The sequence below is a fragment of the Malus domestica genome, chromosome 13 (genome assembly GCF_042453785.1).
Source record: "Malus domestica chromosome 13, GDT2T_hap1".
Classification (NCBI taxonomy): Eukaryota; Viridiplantae; Streptophyta; class Magnoliopsida; order Rosales; family Rosaceae; genus Malus; species Malus domestica.
This window is the reverse complement of record NC_091673.1, coordinates 11,659,258-11,676,212: the sequence shown is the minus strand read 5'-3', so window position 1 is coordinate 11,676,212 and position 16,955 is coordinate 11,659,258. Positions and strand designations below refer to the sequence as shown.

The following is a 16,955-nucleotide window of genomic DNA, read 5'->3' as shown; positions in this document are numbered from 1 at the left end:
GACTAATCCTGATGGAATTAGCGCGTGCGAGGCCCATACCAATCATATGGACTGCGGCCCAGTCCACTACCGAACCCATATTTTTCAAAACTCGCGCCAAAAACCGGAACGATTTCTCTTCCCTCCCATTTAAAACCAAAAAAATGTGTATTACTATTTAATGCAATATTCACTCAGAGCAGATTACCAGGGCGAGTTGTAAACTCAGCGAAAATGAACTCAATCAACTCGGCCATGGACATCGATGAGCAGAAAGACCACGAAGATCCGCTTCTCAAATTCATCGATTACGCCAGGTCCGTCCTCTCGCCCGAAACGGACGAAAATCTGGATCCGAATCAAAACGGACCGGAGACCAGTACTCGACCCAGCTGGAACTGGACCGCCTCTCGGATCCTCAAGACTTGCAGCGCCTACTCCAGCGGCGTCACCACCGCGATTCTGCTCTCAGACCTCGCCCAGGTACTGCCCTTAATCGATTTCCTCTCTCTCTCTCTCTCTCTCTCTCTCTCTCTCTCTCTCTTTGTTTGGTTGCCGAGAAAATGTGGGGAAATGAAAGAAAGGAATAATATGAGAGTTTGTGTTTGGTTTCCGATAGGCGTGGAGCGAGCAGCGTAGGGACAGGCCTCTGAAGAAGATGCCGGAATGCGTGAAGCAGTTGAGGAAGAAGCATAAGAGGCGGAAGCTTCCGAACACCGTGACGATTGACTCCATTTATGAGAAGAATTTCTTGTCATTGAGTAGTGTTTTGGAGGCCGTTGTTGTGGAGGCTTTTGTTCTTCCGGGTAGTCTCTCGTGTCGAAAATTTCAGTTTGCAATGTGATTTTTGTTTGCATTTGTTGTTGAAATTAGTATTTTGTATTTTCTCAGGTACCAACATCCATATGCTTTCCTTGGGGGATTACTGGAGCTCCAATACCATTGACATTTATCTCCACCGCCGGTAATTACCCGAAATCTTGGAGTCTACTGCTTTTATATGTGTATTTGCAAATTACAATTACATTTAAGTTTAATCCGAAACCAAAATGTTGAATTCTTGTGCCTGCAGGTACTGTGACTTAGTAGATCCCCGTAATGGGATTCTGAAGAAGGGGAGGGAGATCTTCCTCACTGGGTGCTATCTTCGTCCTGCCACCGGAGGAGGATCTAGCTATCCGCGGTTGTTGCCAACAGAATATCTAGTGATATTGCTAGATGAGGTAACTTTTACTGTTGGACTTCTTCGGTGCCTTGCGGTTGGGAAAAGGTTTGGGTATGATTTTATAAATTTTTTTCTCTTACATTTCCTTTTTGTCTTCACTAATGTAGGATGACGATGGTGATTCATTGTTGATAGGAGCTAAGTTTTATTCGGATTCATTCTCTTCAATTTCTGCAGCTAATAAAGATGTCCCTTATTCATTGTATGCAAGGTTAGATAAATTTTCTTTATATTTTAATAAATCGAGATGTTCTATGAGGTATAGAGGTGTTTCGTGGGGTTAAATTGTGCGTGGTGGTGAACCACTTACCTTGGTTTTCCTATGTATGCATAGAATTGAATCTATTGGGCCACTGGAAGTTCATGGGAAGTTTGGAACTTTACAGAGAAAACAAATTACTCTTGTTAACGAAGATGATGTCAAGCTACAATTTCTGCTGTGGGGTGATCAGGTTGTCCTGGCCAATCTTTTGAGGTAAACTCTTGCACTAGATTTCATATTTTTTTTAATACTTGTTCCTTATTATGTCCATAATTCAATTTCTTCAGTGTGGGAAGTATGCTTGCACTGGATAAACCATATGTCTCTAGAGCTATAGATAGTGGTATCGAAACAAGTGGTGAAGTTTGCCTTGAATTTGGTAGCGCAACGCAATTGTTTTTGGTGCCTTTCATTCAACATGAGGAGCAAGTAAGTCATTTATCTTCGTTTTACTAATTGGGTTATCACTTGAAGTGCTGCAGACTAATTTCTGTATTAATCAGGTATGTGTAGCACTGACACCAAATCGGTATCAAGGGTCAAGACTTCTGAGCACAATAGATCCCAGTCAGGGTCCACAAGTCTCTCAAGTTTCTTTGCCATGTGATTCACATGGGTCTATTGACTTCAGTAGCTATCCTTTCCGAGTGAGTTTCTTTCTATTATACTTCCTCATTTTATTGACTGCTATTTAGCCATGCCTCTAATTTAACTTCTGTTAGAAGCTACGAGTACCGTGCTTCTAAAGGAATGCATTATGTTTACTTTATCAATGGCTTACTGTTTGAAGCTTGAAGCGTTACTGGATATAACTTTTGCACGGGTTCCTTGTGTATCTGTCTAAGTCATACTATGATTCTTCAGGAATTATCTTTAATGTCCTTATCCATTCATGTAAACCTATCGTGCTCTTATCTACTACCCAATGAATCACCCAAGTTCATGTGAAATCAACTGCCTGTCCTGACGCTCTTGTTACCATTTGTTCTTAATTTTTATTAACATCTCTTGCTTGTGAAGTTTTGCAGTCATTTGTTTCTGGCCTTCGTGACAAGATGACTGGTGTCAGTCTTTATGGTGTTGTTACCAATATTTTCAAAGAAAAACATACCGCAGAAGCAGTTTTCTCCTTGAGAATTGAAGATACCACTGGACCAATTTGGGCAAAGTTTCATTTTGTGAAGAATTGGTATGGAGAATTAGTTAATTGAATACAGATGGTTTTACAGTCTCTTCCCTGATTATAATTTTTACATATATAATGCTGATGCTGATTTTACTTCTATGTATTTATTTCCTAGGTCGCTCGGAAGGTTAAGCCTTGGTCACACAGTGTACATATCAGGCCTGACATGCTCTATGACAAAGCGGAAGTGGTGAGCTTATTCAAGAATTACAATTAGTCACCTCTGATGTCAGTATGTAGGCTGGTTAACGTTTTTTCTAATGTTGGCAACAAGTCAGCTTATAGTTTTTGTTTGGACACTTTCTGATTTGTTTCTAGATATGTGATTTAGTTTGGTTTCCACTTAAACATATTTGCTTGGCAGCTTGGAAGCATCATGGTTTGAGAACAGTGCTGGAGCTTCTTTCTTCAACCTCAGTTGCTTGCCAGCATTACTAAATTCATCTTGTCTTCGTAAGTTGTCAAGACTCGCTGATCTATCCAGCCAGGGTAGCTGCACGCAGGTACGGGATTTGTATGAACTTAACTGTTGGCTAGTAGCCATGATAAAACATTTGACTTAAGTTTCTGTATGTATTCGCTTGTCTATACTCCTGAATTTTCTGCTGTTAATCTACTATGTTCACTGGCCTTTATATTCAGCTTCTCTTCGTGTTTGAGCTTATCAATAGCAAATGTTGGCCAGTTTATCACAACTTTGTTTCCAAAATATGATTTGGAATCAAGGAACGATGGTAGATTGGTAGGCCTGACTCCTGAGTGTGCTCCTGCATTGGTTTTGTAATTATTATCAGTACACCAACACCCACCGCTCATACAAAACTAGTAGAAAAACCACACCTAAAATATAAAGGATTCATAGTTCTGTAACTTTAAGACAAAATTATCTTGCATCCCTTCTTTGAATCAGTTCTCTTGGATGTGTAGTTATCGTTTATCATGTGGACAGATAGTTCAGGTTTGGGCAGTTTGGCTGGGGGCTCAGTCCAATGTCAGTACAAGATTTTCACATACCACATGTGGTCATTTCGTTACCGAGCTCCCCAATGGGGTTATGGAGTGTGGCTTCTGTAATGACAACAACTGTGGCGCTGCAGTTATCCGCACTTTCCACCTGAAAATCACTCTCGCAGACGAGAGTGGGAAGGTTTTTGCGTGGTGTACTGGTCATGCTGCTGCAGAGTTGCTGCAAATATCTCCTGACGAATTCCATGAACTGCCTGAGGTAATCCTATGTCACTTTTACAATCGAGTCACAAGGATCTCCTCTTTCGGGTCCTTAATTTTATGATCTGTATCGATGTTTTGTCGAGAAAACGCTTCCAGTTTTTGGTGTATGCGAAGTTCTTATTGATCTAAAATTTTGCTCTGTATCCCAGGATGAACAAGATATGTATCTGGCGTCATTAGCGAAAGAGCGATTCACGGTCGCGATTGTTAACTGCAAGCGGGAGGGTTGTGAAGGCAGTGATGCTCTTATGCAAGAAATTGAAGGCGTCTCATGGGAGATCACTCGGGCATTGAACAATGAATAATTCGTTGGCTTGAAAGTGTAATACTCTTAATCTTCGAGTAGGTAGTTCAATTTTGTGTGAGCAGAGTATAATAAGAAATCGATATATTTTTGGTGCAAATGAAGTGGAATTTTTTTTAGAAAAACGGACCAACGGTTCAGTATTCACTGCTACTTATCTTCGAAACTATCCTCAACTTGCACAAATAGTGGGCAATGAACCGTTGAGATTTTTTAGGTTTGACGTTTGTGGGATGACAAGTTTCTTTTAAACATTATTATGATGGGTTTGTTTTGCGATTTAATCAAAAACTTTAATCTATTAGTATAAAATATCGTTGTATATAAAAATGAAAAATTAGAGTTAAACTTTGGTTAGTTACTATTGTGTGAGAACACAATGAAAACCAAATCCATCTTAAAATTCAAGATATATTTAGTGATATGTTTGACCGTGATATAATGGAAACAAAAGGCGTAATTGTAATGGTATATTTGACTGCGTTATAATGAAAGTAGAAGACATAAAGGTTATCTTTATAATTTATGAAAGAGTCGTACACGACGCGTTGCTGAACGAAAACAGCGTGTTCAGATTAAAGCTTATAGAGTCGTATTGAAAACGAATAAATCCATTTCTTTTACAAGAAAGAATAGATCTTTACGGATAATGTCGTGTCGGACATTAGAGTTTATTTGCATCTTCCTTGCCATCTTGATTGTGAGTAGTACTGTTGGCTTGAGCACCGTATAAACATGTATTAGCAATTTGCTTAGATGATGAGGCTTGTTATTTTAGGCGGGCCAAAATTTGTAGGAGCCCATAAAAGGAAAATAACTATAAATAATAATTGGCCGTACTAGGGTTTTAGGGATTCAGGGTTTAAGGGGGGGTTTAAGTCACAGAAAGCACTTCAAGCTCCAGTCTTTTGTTCATCAAAGCATCCAAAGCTTATCATTTCGTCGCCAATGGCGGTTTTCCATCACCGTCAGGCAAAACCCTAGCACAGTTTTCCCTCTTCAATTCCAGGGTTTGTAAATTATGGAGGATTTCGACGATGATTTCGGGGATTTGTATGCAGGCGTTGAAGCGCAGGCCAGTTTGGCCATCAATGGCGTAGCAGACTTCGCTCACTTTTACACAGAAGATGTAAGTGATGATAATGGAAAGGCGAAAAACGCTAGTCCTGGCTCCGATTCGAAGAAGCCCGATTCTGTCTGCGAGGAGTTGGGTGAGAAAGTTTCGGCTTTGGAGGAGGATGAGGACTTCAATGGAAGTGATAGCGAGGATGACCTGAAAATAGTGCTGAATGATGAGGACTGTGAGGGCAAAGTGTTTCCAAATGGCGGCCGAGGGAGAGTGAAGAATGATGAGCATGAGGATGAGGGTGATGATGGTTTTCCGCCTACGAAAGAGTATAAGGTATTATCTTTTTTTTTTTTGTCTAAATTAACTTGAAACGAGTAATTTTCAATCTTTGGTTACAGAAAGTTCAAGTATTCGGAATCTTTATGTATAATCGAAATCTTTCTGCTTACAGAACTAGATGTTCATAGATGATGATTACGATTTTTCATATTCATAGATGCTTGGTGCTTTGTGCTTTGTGCAGTACCATGATAATAGTATGTGCTATCAACACAAGGGGTCGAGCTCTCAGATTAGTGGTATTCGTGATCCCCCTAATCGAATGGTGGCTCAAAATAGATATGGTTTCAGACTTCCTTGGTATAGGTTAGTAAGTTACAAACAAAATTTTAAATATTGGACAGACCCAATTTATGTATAATTGGGAATTTTGGCTACAGTTTGAACCTTCTTAAAAACGACGGTTTTAGAGTAATACTGAACTGGACTATGACACATTAGCGTCATTGTTTTCTTTATTCCAGGACCATACTTGATGTAAACATTGAATCATTTGAGGAGAAGCCATGGAAGTATCCTGGAGTTGATGTAACAGATTATTTCAATTTCGGTTTGAACGAGGACTGTTGGAAACAGTACTGCATCTCCCTGGTAACTGAAATAATGCCATGCTTATCATCCCAAAGAAATTTATGGTGTAAAAATAGTGTCCGTTCTAGTCTTCTAGATCCCATTTAGATGTTCTGGCAGGTTGAAAAAGTTTTTTCCCGAAACTTTCTATGCTGTACTTGTGGCTGTGCCGTTAATAGTCTTGTGATATGGCCAACCGGTTCTCATTTGTTTTCTTTAGCACAGCTCTGAGTAAATAAAATCCTAATACTTAAAATGCATTGCAGGAACAACTATGGCTAACATCTATGCAGTTTGGGATCCCTGTCTCAAAAGCGTCAAAATTTTATCAGGTTATTTGTTCTAATTTTTTGAGAATCTCATTATATCACCATAACAATTGTTCAAATTTTACGTGTTGACATGTCCACTAATATCTTCCTTACATAAAATAGGCTAAAGAAGCTGGATCTGCGTATGAGAAATTCTCCCAGGAAACTATTTATAAAGAAACGAACAATGCTGGACCAACAAAGTTTGCTCCGCCTCCATCTAGAGATTCTGATTCCAGTTTCAGAGAGTTGGAACTAGTATGTCACAGTTTATTACTATTCTCTGATTCTTGTATTTAGAAAACTTGGTTGAGATGGTTATGACTTGGCTTTTGATTTCTTCAGCCAAAAGGAAGAGCAATTCAGGTTGAAGATAGTATGGTTGAACGCCAACCATCTTTTGATAGTAGGCATCCACGTAGTTTGGATTCTGATGTTGTGATACAGGTTGGCTGTCACTTTGAATTGTCAGATGGATTTGTTGCATCTACCTTATATTAAGTTATCACTAATTGATTGATTGGGCAGATTGCGGTGCAGGATGGCACTGAGGAAACCTCAAACTCTGGTGAGGAACAGGGCCATACAAATCTTACTGCACATGAGGCATCTGATAATGGAGAATTAACTGCAAATGGCAACCAAATTATTCCTGCCGAAGAAGATGATTTATTGGTAGGAACTCCGGAAGGGAACACAAGAAGATCAGACAGGTTTGTATTCTGTTATATGTGGAGCCCTAAATAATTCAATTATTAGGTTCCAATTTCCATATATAAATTTAATTACAATTTCTGAAGGCACCCATAATTCATATGGTTTTCCTTGACATCATCAGGTGTTCCCCGAGGATCAGTGCCACTTGTCCAATGAAAATAGATTCTGATCAAAGAAATAACCAGGTCGTTGCTCTGGATGGGTATGACCAAATTCAGGGGAATGCTGTCTCATTGGAGACTACTGAAATTGCAAATAAAACAAGGGACGGTGTTGGCAAGGATACTTTGTATGCTGATCAATGCCTGATGGAGGCACAATTATCATTTGGTGATGACGATCAACTTAGCCCCACTTCATCCTGTTTTGGAAGTGATTCTGAAGCATCAAAGAATGGTGTTCATTTTGATCCAGAAGATATTCATACTCCTGTCACATCATCTTTTGAGAACTCGAAAAGCAATGGCATCAAGAGAACAATAGTTGATATAAAAAATTATTCCACACGTAATAGTCATGCTCAAAAGGAGCATAAGCATCAGAAAAGGAGGCTTCACAGTGTTGTCGAACCAAAGATTCACATTAAAGATGATGATGATGATGATGCTTCCCTCACCTCGGAAATGGAGGACCTTTATGACAGGGATAGCTCATTGAATTATAGCAGACAGAAAAAAATTCTGCGAGATTTTGGCTGTAGTGATAGAGAAGATATTTCAGATTATAAAGAATCTCGGAGATATGCCGACAACCATGTTCATACCGCTAAAACAAATTATGTGGATAGAAAAGGTAATCACAAGATCCAAGACAAGCTAGATCCATTTTTCAGAAAAAACTGGAATGAAAGGGAGTATTTTTGTGAAGATAGGGATAGAGATTGGCATCGTTTTGGAAGAGCACGATTCTCTAAGGAGAGGAGTCCTCTCTCGAGCAGGGAGTCCAGGGGGTGGCATTCCAGTTATTCCCCACACACTGTTGAAGAAAGGGATGCTCAATTTAGAAGGAATGCCAAGAAACTGCAGTTTCAGAAAATACCCATCCATGGTGGTGGCCGTTTCGGTTATAAACGTGAAGATGACTTTGTGGGAGAAAAATTTAGGAAATGTGCTTCATTCACTGATCAAAGAACGAATAATTTGGATGAATTTGATGAAAGGCAGTTTCCTCGGCTCAGGAGAGAATTACAACACTCCAGGGGAAGGGGTGGATATGTTGACAGTCCCAATTTTGATTGGGATGATTCATGGTCTGAGAAAATTGAAAATGAATATTGCAGACATGGAGAAAATCAATATTTGTTCGATCAGTCTTACAAAGAATCATACGCAGGGGATGAAGGAAGGTGGATTGATTCCCTATCACCAAGAATTGATGTTTCTCACACAAGAGCAACTGATGAAAGATATTGGAGACATGCTAGAGAAACATACTCTGCTGAATTCAAAGAAAGTAATTGGTTTGATAATCGTTATAATGCTGATGAAATTGATGACATCATTTATCCGAGTGATCAATTTAAGTGGAGAAGATCTAACCAGCGATCTGAAGTCCTACACTGGACTGAGGATCAGTTAACTGTCAGGTGCCGTGGTGATAAATTGTATTCTGAGAAGTCATCCCTTTCATATCAGAAATTTGTAAGACATGACAAATTTCATGCTAAATATGGTTCCTACAATGATGCAATGCATGTTGATATGCTATCAGAGCAGGATAGACTAGAATTGATGAGAAAAGGAAGTAGTGCTAACTGTATTAATAGTAGTTCTAAGATGTATATCGGTAAGCATGAGCGGACGGCCCTGAGGTGCAGAGGTTCGATTGACTTGGTTGTTGGGGAAGGAAAGGTACAGTTGGGGGAACCCAAGGTGAAACCTTGTATCATTGTACTTGTATATATGAGTGCTCGACAAGAGTTGAGCAATCCCTTCTTATTCTTTTTAATGCTATCTCATTGCACTTTTGCTCTCTTCTTTTCTCTATTTTTTTGTTTCCTTTCCTCTTATATCGTATTTTAACTTTCCTCTCTCTTAAGTAATGTGTTGCCTATATGTTCTTAATTGTTGGTTCCCATTAGGATGGCCTTCTATATCCAGTGTGTCAAGCATGTAAGTTGGGGGAATAAGGTTCCCCGTCAATCATTAAGGCATTATTGTAGAATCTTCTATACTTTCCTATTCCTCGTTATCTGTCAGGAATTTCTGGGTAAAGTAGGCTTGTCATGCTTGTTGATTTCATGGAGGTTGACAAGTAAAAGAGACTGCTTTACACCTTGCAAATCAAAACATGGTGCTAAAATATTTGAATAAAATAGGTGTTTTATATTGGATGACATATGATAACAATGGGTGTTACTTGAGATATTGTTCAAGTTAACAGAATCTATAGTATTTAAGGTTCCAAAACCGAGCGCAATGACGTTCTAGGATTCATATAGCCGACCCCACTTAGTGGGAAAAGGCTTTGTTGTTGTTGTTGTTTCTTTTCAAATTTGCTTGTTTTTCCACACTACCTGTCATCACATGCTTCTGTTATAGTTTTGGGTGGTTTTCATATTTATCTCTCATTTATAGAATGTATTTTGTACAATTTCATGTTCTTATTTCCATGTTTGTTTGTGTTTTGATTTTTAGGGTTCATTTGATCTGAAAACTTTGGTCTTCTTTGTAACACCATTGGGTTAATGTGATTTCATTATTAGTCTGCAATTATTTTAATTCCAGTAGTTGTGGGACTCCTTTTGGGCACATACCCAGTTGAAGAAGAAAATGGGAGGGATTCTCCCTTATTTAGCTATCGTCTTTCATTCTTTATTTATTGAGATTCTTTCTTTCTTGCTGTCAAAAAGTTGCAACCTTTGTCTCTTTGCTATTTCCATGCTCTGTTAATTTATACTTCAAACTATGGCTAATGTCCTACTGGCAGTCATGCTCTTTACTTTTCTTTTCTATTGTCTGAATATTCCTGCAATGCACCGACAATTTAGAGCTCTTAATCCTTGTTAGGCAGTCTCCTACCAAGTATCAACTGAATATTCAATGTGAAAATCAAATATTTGTGTTTCTTACATCAAATCTCAGTATCAAAGGGAAAAAGGAAAGTTCCTGTCTCCTGGATTTGATTGATTAGATGTCCTTTGAACACAAGTGATACTTATTGAATAGTCCCTTCACTTTATTTACCTAGTCTTTTACATCTGCCACCTATTTGAAGACATTTTAACGGATGTTGCAGGGCCTGGGTGATATTTCCTTAGTTTGAAGTCTTTTACATCATACTTGGAACTTGCTGGAATTTGTTGGTGGTTCATTCTGCTGCATGTTTCTAATCGTCTGTTTTACTGTTTAGTTGACTAATATTTTACAAAAGTGTGACATTTCCTTGCTTTACGCTGCAGTCTGTAAGAAGCCACAAACGTGGAAGTTTGATTCGCAATGGTATGCTGGAAAATATGGATCCAGAGTTTGGTGGTGAGCAGACAACCTTAGCGGATTGTAGTCAATATGAGAAGGTGAGGGCAGTCCAATTTAACACCCAAAAAGTCGGACGCAACCAAAACAATACAAAAGGGCTCGATAAGTTTCCAGTTGAAAATGGTGATTTGGATGCTGAAGCGGGCCAGACTCTGACAGAAGACCTCAAGACGGCACATCCCTTACAGGGAAAACATGCTTCTGAGTATTCATCAGCAGCTCAGAATGTGAATAGGCGAACATTCTGTGGAGAAATTGGTTCCAGTGGGGACAAGGTTGCAGAAGGATATGACAACCAAAGGATTCTTGCGACGAAGGCAAAAATGGAGAAACGTGGGGAGCGTTTTAAGGAGCCAATCACCCTGAAAAAAGAGCCAGACAAGTTGTCCAAGCCTGAGATTGATCTAGTTGAAACAGCTGAAGCACAGTTACATAGGCCAAGCCGAAAGAGGAGGTGGGGCGGTATAGAGGCTGTTTAGGAGACTTGTGGTTGAAGTCTTTGACAGGATGACTTGTGCTATTTGAAGCAGGTCAATAAACTATAAAACACAACTCAGCAATCAAGATGAAGAATCAGGTTAGAAATTTAATTTGCTTTCCTCTTTCATTGAAATTGGAGGAAAGATTTGATATCTAAATGTACTGACATTTTCCCTACCTGAAAAAAGCTCATTGGTATAATAATAATAATCTCCCATGGTGATTCATTTTTGAGGATTTGTACAATTTCGTAGGGAGTCGCTGCTTTCTGTTAGTTTCTCATACAATCTTATTTCTTTGAAAAAGTGATGGTGATGATCAATTGCAGATGGCCAAACATCAAGTTCATGAATTTTTTGCTCGAATTCGTTACGTTTTTTTTGTTCAGAATGCAGACTGATGCCATTCACTCTAATATCGTTCTTGCCTGTACGCGAGCTTTATAGCTGGTTGTTTATTTTGTTATGGCATACAAGCTCAGCTAATTTTGATCACATATTTTGACATTGTGTGAGCTACTGTCCTGCTTTATACAGGTTACTCCTTAAAATTTGATTTTATGACTGATCATGCTTTAAATGGAAGAAAATGAGATCTAGAAAAAGGGATCCTACGTTTTATGCGATGTAAGAGATACTAATAGGTAATATACGTCTGGTTACGTTGAAAAACTTAGTCCGACTACATTAAAAAACTTAGGTAAGACACACTGCCAATGTCATCCTATACAACGCCTCTTATAAAAAAAATGAGACGAACTATTTTTTGATCTCATCGGATTACAATGAGCTTTCCTGATATGTGGCCATGTAGAAAAGGAACTGCAGAGAGTTCTACCTAAAAACACATGCTCGCATGTTTAGATTTTGGATTGTTTTTGTCGGATGCGCTATCTGATCTTTAAAAAACTGACCAATGAGGGGGTTCCACGTAGAATAACAAATCTGTCCTCATCAGAACCCAGGAAAAAGAGTGGAAACGTGGCAAAATGTAGACCAGTCTACTCAACTCAAGTACATGTCGTCTCACTTGGAGGAAACTGTTACCCGGTGACCGTTAGTTTTGAGATTGCTCTTCTGGAAATTCCAATTGACTAAAATATCCTTTCGAATACGAAATCCCAAGAAACTATAACAAAATGATATAATCTAGTAACTTCACACAAACTTTACTGAAAATCGCAACGCTCATTTGCTGAAAAAACACTAGCTTGTAATGCAAGAATCGTTAATCTCATTCAAATCTCCCCAGCCACAAAAAAAAAAAAAAAAAAATCGTTCATATTCCAAGTAAGAAATGTGCTTAAATTGCCACTGAACTTTTATTCGAAATCCAACTTTTTAGATCAACTAAAATTAAATAATGTGCCAGTTGAATTTTATACCAGTTTATCACCTAAAACTTCAAAGTTTGTCTAGCATGATTATTCGAAATCCAAATTTTGCAGATAATAAATCATTTGTTATTTGTTCACTTAATTCATGCTATGAGCCGATTTGTCATTCTAAATTTTTTATTTTTATTACTCCAGTGAAAATCTATTAAACTCTCATGTGCTAAGCACATGCATGCCTATCATTTCAATACCAAATAAAATGAGAAGAAATACCTTTTTTACTTTGGTTTTTGTTGTTTTTTTTAATACAAGAGAAATGTGTAGGGTCCAAAAGTGCGCACGTCCACGGCTATAAGGATATAATAGTAATTATACAGACGGCATTCTTCCTCTACCCGCCTCACATTCGCGGTTTCAACGTGGATCATACAATACAGTTTAATCCGTTAAAACACACACAGACAGAGTCACAGAAATGCACCTTCTCTCTTCTCCCTCCTCCTCCAACCCCCCCAACTTCTCTCTCTTCTCCGCCTCCCAAAACCCTAACCCCCTCTCCAAATTCACCTTCCGGATCCCCACTTTGCCCCTCCACTCCTCCCCCTATTCCCTCCCCGCCCCTCCGCCTCCCCGCTGCTCTTCCCGGGACTCCTCCACCCCTGTCCTCGACCCGCTCCCCGCAAACGCCACCGTTTCGACCGAGAGCCAGAGTAATGATGTCCCGCCGGAGACAGAGTCCGCGAAACGTGAGCTCGTGGTTCGCCGGCCGGCGATGGAGGTCTCCGGCGAGGGAGATGGTGGCGGTGCGGCAACTACTGTCCTCGACGCAGGGCTTGCCGAGCTGGCGAAGAAGATGCCGATATTCGAGCCGGAGGCTGCGGAGTCGGGCGTGAAGGAGAAGCCGTTGGCGGTGAACTTGGACTTGGCGTTGTACAGAGCTAAGATCTTGACCAGGAACTTCCGGTATGCGGAAGCGGAGCAGATACTTGAGAAGGTATGTATGGATATGGAGTTTGGGAAAGTGTTTGTGAAAATGCGAGTTTGAATATTTTTGGAGTGCTTGATTGGTAATGCTCTGTTTGATTTGTTTTTTGGTTTGCGAAAGTGTATATATTATTGGCCGGAAGATGGGAGAGCTTATGTGGCATTGGGGAAGGCGTTGAGCAAACAATCGAAGACCGCGGAAGCTCGAGCTGTGTATGAGAAAGGGTGCCAAGCTACTCAAGGAGAAAATCCATACATTTGGCAGGTGGGTTTTCTTTGTTTTTCCAAAGTGAACTCTCTGCAATTTGTTATTCATCTAGGAAAAATGGAAGCATAGATGTCTGGAACTTCATTGATTATGACCAATGGCTATTGATGCATGTTAGTTTTCGGGTTTTGTTAAGATGAGCCGCTTACATTCACTAAGAAAGATGGAGTTGCTGCCTAAATTAGTGAATGATTTAGTTGTTGATTCTTTATGGATATGAACAAATCAGGCACTCCGTTGTTTCTTGTAAGCGTCCGAAAGAATCTTGTTGGGAACTATATGTGGGAATAGATCTTGTTAGGATTGATTGATTGATTTTATTAATTGAGGTGGTTTTTTACAGTGCTGGGCTGTTTTGGAAACTAAGATGGGAAACATAAGAAGGGCTAGAGAATTATTTGATGCCGCCACGGTTGCTGATAAGAAACACATTGCTGCCTGGCATGGGTGGGGAGTTCTAGAGCTAAAGCAGGGAAATATAAAAAAGGCAAGGCATCTGCTTGCTAAAGGTCTAAAATTTTGTGGCGGGAATGAGTACGTATATCAGACACTTGCATTGCTGGAAGCTAAAGCAAATCGCTATGAGCAGGCTCGGTATTTGTTCAGCCAGGCCACTAGGTGCAATCCCAAAAGCTGTGCCAGTTGGCTTGTAAGTCATCATTTTCTTGCACGCACGCAGGCTTCTCGATGACAAAGTAACTTTTCATTTCTTTTCTGGTCTGTTGAAATGTTTTCTCCTATTAATTTGTCCAATTCTTACAATGCAGGCATGGGCTCAGTTGGAGATGCAACAAGAAAATAATCGTGCTGCCAGGCAACTATTCGAGGTGATTTTTTATTAGTAAATTATCAAATAGGTCATGCATGTCTATCAGTTCGTCTTAGGACTTTGCAGCAGTATTTTTTCTTAGAAATTTAGAATGATTTAGTTACTAAATGGGCTATGTTATTTTGTTTCGGTTTATTTTCTGTGTTTCTGGTGTTGATTTTGATGTTTTCCACCTCTCTGTAGAAATCGATACAGGCAAGCCCCAAGAATAGGTTTGCGTGGCACGTTTGGGGAATGTTTGAAATTAATATAGGTAATGTTGACAAGGCAAGAAAGCTTTTAAAGATTGGCCATGCACTCAATCCAAGGGATCCAGTTCTCCTTCAGTCCCTTGCTTTATTGGAATATAAAAACTCAACCGCGAATCTTGCTCGGCAGTTGTTCAGGAGAGCATCTGAGTTGGATCCAAGGCATCAACCAGTGTGGACGGTATGACTCTCTTATCAGTACAGAGATCTGAGTTTGATTGTAAATCATAAACCTGATGCAATTTTTTTTGTTTGATATGACCGGCCGTAGCCGACCCCACTTAGTGGGAAAAGGCTTTGTTGTTGTTGTTGTTGTTGTTGATATGACCGGCCTGATAAATTATGTCTGTGACTTGTATAGGTAATGTTTGAAATTAATATAGATAATGATTGTAAATCATAAACCTGATACAAGTGGAATCTGTGACTTGTATACCGCTAATTTATTGGGCGTTTTGTTGCCTGCATAAAGTGACTTGCATCTTCTTGTTGCTTACCATGACATTCTTTTTTATCTTTGTTTCATACAACATCATAATTTCTTTGTACAAAAGAAAAGTGATTTCCCTCTTTTATGCATTGACTACTTGCTGATAAAACCTGATAGAAGTATCTTTAGGATCACAGGGCTTGTTTGTGTATACATGCATCATTGAATTTAACACAAAACTAATTCATTGATTGCAAAATCTTCGGATGTTTAGGCTTGGGGGTGGATGGAATGGAAAGAAGGAAACATAGAGACAGCAAGGAAATTGTATCAAAAAGCATTGTCTATTAATTCAACTAGTGAAACTGCTGCTCGTTGCCTACAGGTAATGACCGTAATTAGGTATCTGGTATCTTATATATACTATATAGAATGTTCAGCTAAGTTTTTAATGAAACTTCCTTTGCGTCCTTTCTATCATGATTGTTAGCAAAAGGATTAGCAACGACACATAAGAAGCAATATTCTTAAAGATGAAACATAGATCAATCAATGTCATTGCAACGTTATCCACATGTGTGATTATGAAGGCTTTAGGCAATGACCATCTGTTTGTGTGGCAGGCTTGGGGAGTTCTAGAACAGAGAGTTGGTAACCTATCAGCGGCCAGGAGATTATTTAGGTCCTCCCTCAATATAAATTCTCAGAGTTATGTCACATGGATGACATGGGCATCATTAGAGGAAAATCAAGGAAACGCTGTACGGGCAGAGGAAATTCGCGACCTCTATTTCCAGCAGGTTAGTACTCACTAATTAGCTAGGTTACTGCATCTTACACGTGAAAAGGCTATTTGTTTGGGATGCAAGTCTTGGAAGGCTTCAGGCCCTCAACATTGAACACTCTTTTTGGCTTCTTGCAACAGCGTACTGAAGTTGTAGACGATGCTTCATGGGTTATGGGATTCTTAGACATCATAGATCCGGCCCTTGAACGTATAAAGAATATCTTGAGGTTGGACCAGAGTTCAAAAGAAATGCGACAGGACGCTTTGCGAACAATAGTTGGAGCAAATGAAAGTAGCATCGATGAAGAGCCAATCAGCCCTTCCTCTAATAGCAATGACATGGAAAGCGAGAGTGGGTTCGATGTGGATGCATTTGTTAAGGAAAAGTTATCTCTAGACCCATCAAAGCTAGAAGTTCAGATGGTGACCTCGCGGCCTTTTCCGGTAAACAGAAGTAGAGTGTGAGCATTGTAGTGAGATTTGCCAATGGAGAACCTGTTACATAAGATGGAGAGGATCTCCAGAGGGATCTTCTAGTACAGAAAAGGTAGAGCATTTGAATCGTATATAGGATTCATTTGACCCTGCAATCTCCCACTGAAATCCGGTTGCAGTATATATACTGGGATAAATTAAGAGGCCTCCTTTCTATGGCCTCTGTGATTAATTTGTAGCATGAATTTTGAGGGTTCGCTTTGTATATTTCATATCTCTGACTCAAAAGCTTGAATTGTTCTATCGGGGCCCTTGTAATTTACTGGACAACATCAATGGCAATACCATTTTAAATTGGGGTTTACACAACAAAGTTACGTCGTCACAGTTGGATTAGTCACACCCAGTTATCGAATTATTTATGTATAATGTACTGCCCATGCATATACGTGAATCGAATTTACAATCTTCTCCAATCAATTAATAAAGG

General features: G+C 39.4%; 3 protein-coding genes and 1 long non-coding RNA gene across 7 annotated transcripts; 3 read left to right on the top strand and 1 right to left on the bottom strand.

Annotated features, from left to right (window-relative positions):
* The first annotated feature begins 67 nt into the window (after window positions 1-67).
* LOC103452781 (uncharacterized) lies at window positions 68-4,311 on the top strand. 2 transcript variants are annotated; one of them, XM_008392316.4, is made up of 13 exons: window positions 68-462; window positions 599-785; window positions 871-943; window positions 1,052-1,202; window positions 1,312-1,415; window positions 1,539-1,679; window positions 1,754-1,895; window positions 1,970-2,113; window positions 2,495-2,655; window positions 2,768-2,842; window positions 3,017-3,155; window positions 3,602-3,877; window positions 4,032-4,311. In XM_008392316.4, the coding sequence occupies exons 1-13, from the start codon at window positions 214-216 to the stop codon at window positions 4,185-4,187; spliced, it is 1,998 nt and encodes a 665-aa protein (XP_008390538.2). In that variant the 5' UTR covers window positions 68-213; the 3' UTR covers window positions 4,188-4,311. The 2 variants fall into 2 exon arrangements, with proteins under 2 accessions (XP_008390538.2, XP_070666576.1); XM_070810475.1 differs by having other exon boundaries at window positions 71-462; window positions 3,611-3,877.
* Window positions 4,312-5,034: 723 nt separating this feature from the next.
* LOC103423952 (FIP1[III]-like protein) lies at window positions 5,035-11,379 on the top strand. Of its 3 annotated transcripts, none has more exons than XM_008362026.4 (9): window positions 5,035-5,588; window positions 5,779-5,900; window positions 6,059-6,185; window positions 6,431-6,496; window positions 6,599-6,733; window positions 6,821-6,922; window positions 7,004-7,188; window positions 7,314-9,042; window positions 10,593-11,379. In XM_008362026.4, the coding sequence occupies exons 1-9, from the start codon at window positions 5,208-5,210 to the stop codon at window positions 11,145-11,147; spliced, it is 3,402 nt and encodes a 1,133-aa protein (XP_008360248.2). In that variant the 5' UTR covers window positions 5,035-5,207; the 3' UTR covers window positions 11,148-11,379. The 3 variants fall into 3 exon arrangements, with proteins under 3 accessions (XP_008360248.2, XP_008360247.2, XP_017184656.2); XM_008362025.4 differs by having other exon boundaries at window positions 7,314-9,063; XM_017329167.3 differs by lacking the exons at window positions 5,779-5,900; window positions 6,059-6,185 and having other exon boundaries at window positions 7,314-9,063.
* A 1,487-nt stretch (window positions 11,380-12,866) lies between these two features.
* Window positions 12,867-16,819, top strand: LOC103452777 (protein high chlorophyll fluorescent 107). The gene is made up of 8 exons (XM_008392313.3): window positions 12,867-13,478; window positions 13,590-13,733; window positions 14,080-14,385; window positions 14,504-14,563; window positions 14,749-14,994; window positions 15,518-15,628; window positions 15,867-16,043; window positions 16,169-16,819. The coding sequence occupies exons 1-8, from the start codon at window positions 12,960-12,962 to the stop codon at window positions 16,493-16,495; spliced, it is 1,890 nt and encodes a 629-aa protein (XP_008390535.2). The 5' UTR covers window positions 12,867-12,959; the 3' UTR covers window positions 16,496-16,819.
* On the bottom strand, window positions 15,132-15,436 carry LOC114820539 (uncharacterized). Its single transcript, XR_003767983.2, has 2 exons — window positions 15,219-15,436; window positions 15,132-15,165 (listed from the first exon to the last, which is right to left on the bottom strand). It is a non-coding gene; the product is annotated as an uncharacterized lncRNA (long non-coding RNA).
* Window positions 16,820-16,955: the final 136 nt, after the last annotated feature.

Bases quoted from the DNA above. Each gene is read 5' to 3' on its own strand.
- LOC103452781 (XM_008392316.4), top strand. From the start codon at position 214: ATGAACTCAATCAACTCGGCCATGGACATCGATGAGCAGAAAGACCAC. The intron at 2,843-3,016 runs GTGAGCTTATTC...TTTGCTTGGCAG, and splicing joins TCTATGACAAAGCGGAAGTG to CTTGGAAGCATCATGGTTTG. The intron at 3,878-4,031 runs GTAATCCTATGT...TCTGTATCCCAG, and splicing joins AATTCCATGAACTGCCTGAG to GATGAACAAGATATGTATCT.
- LOC103423952 (XM_008362025.4), top strand. From the start codon at position 5,208: ATGGAGGATTTCGACGATGATTTCGGGGATTTGTATGCAGGCGTTGAA. The intron at 5,901-6,058 runs GTTAGTAAGTTA...TCTTTATTCCAG, and splicing joins TTCAGACTTCCTTGGTATAG to GACCATACTTGATGTAAACA. The intron at 6,923-7,003 runs GTTGGCTGTCAC...TTGATTGGGCAG, and splicing joins ATTCTGATGTTGTGATACAG to ATTGCGGTGCAGGATGGCAC.
- LOC103452777 (XM_008392313.3), top strand. From the start codon at position 12,960: ATGCACCTTCTCTCTTCTCCCTCCTCCTCCAACCCCCCCAACTTCTCT. The intron at 13,479-13,589 runs GTATGTATGGAT...GGTTTGCGAAAG, and splicing joins CGGAGCAGATACTTGAGAAG to TGTATATATTATTGGCCGGA. The intron at 14,995-15,517 runs GTATGACTCTCT...TCGGATGTTTAG, and splicing joins GGCATCAACCAGTGTGGACG to GCTTGGGGGTGGATGGAATG.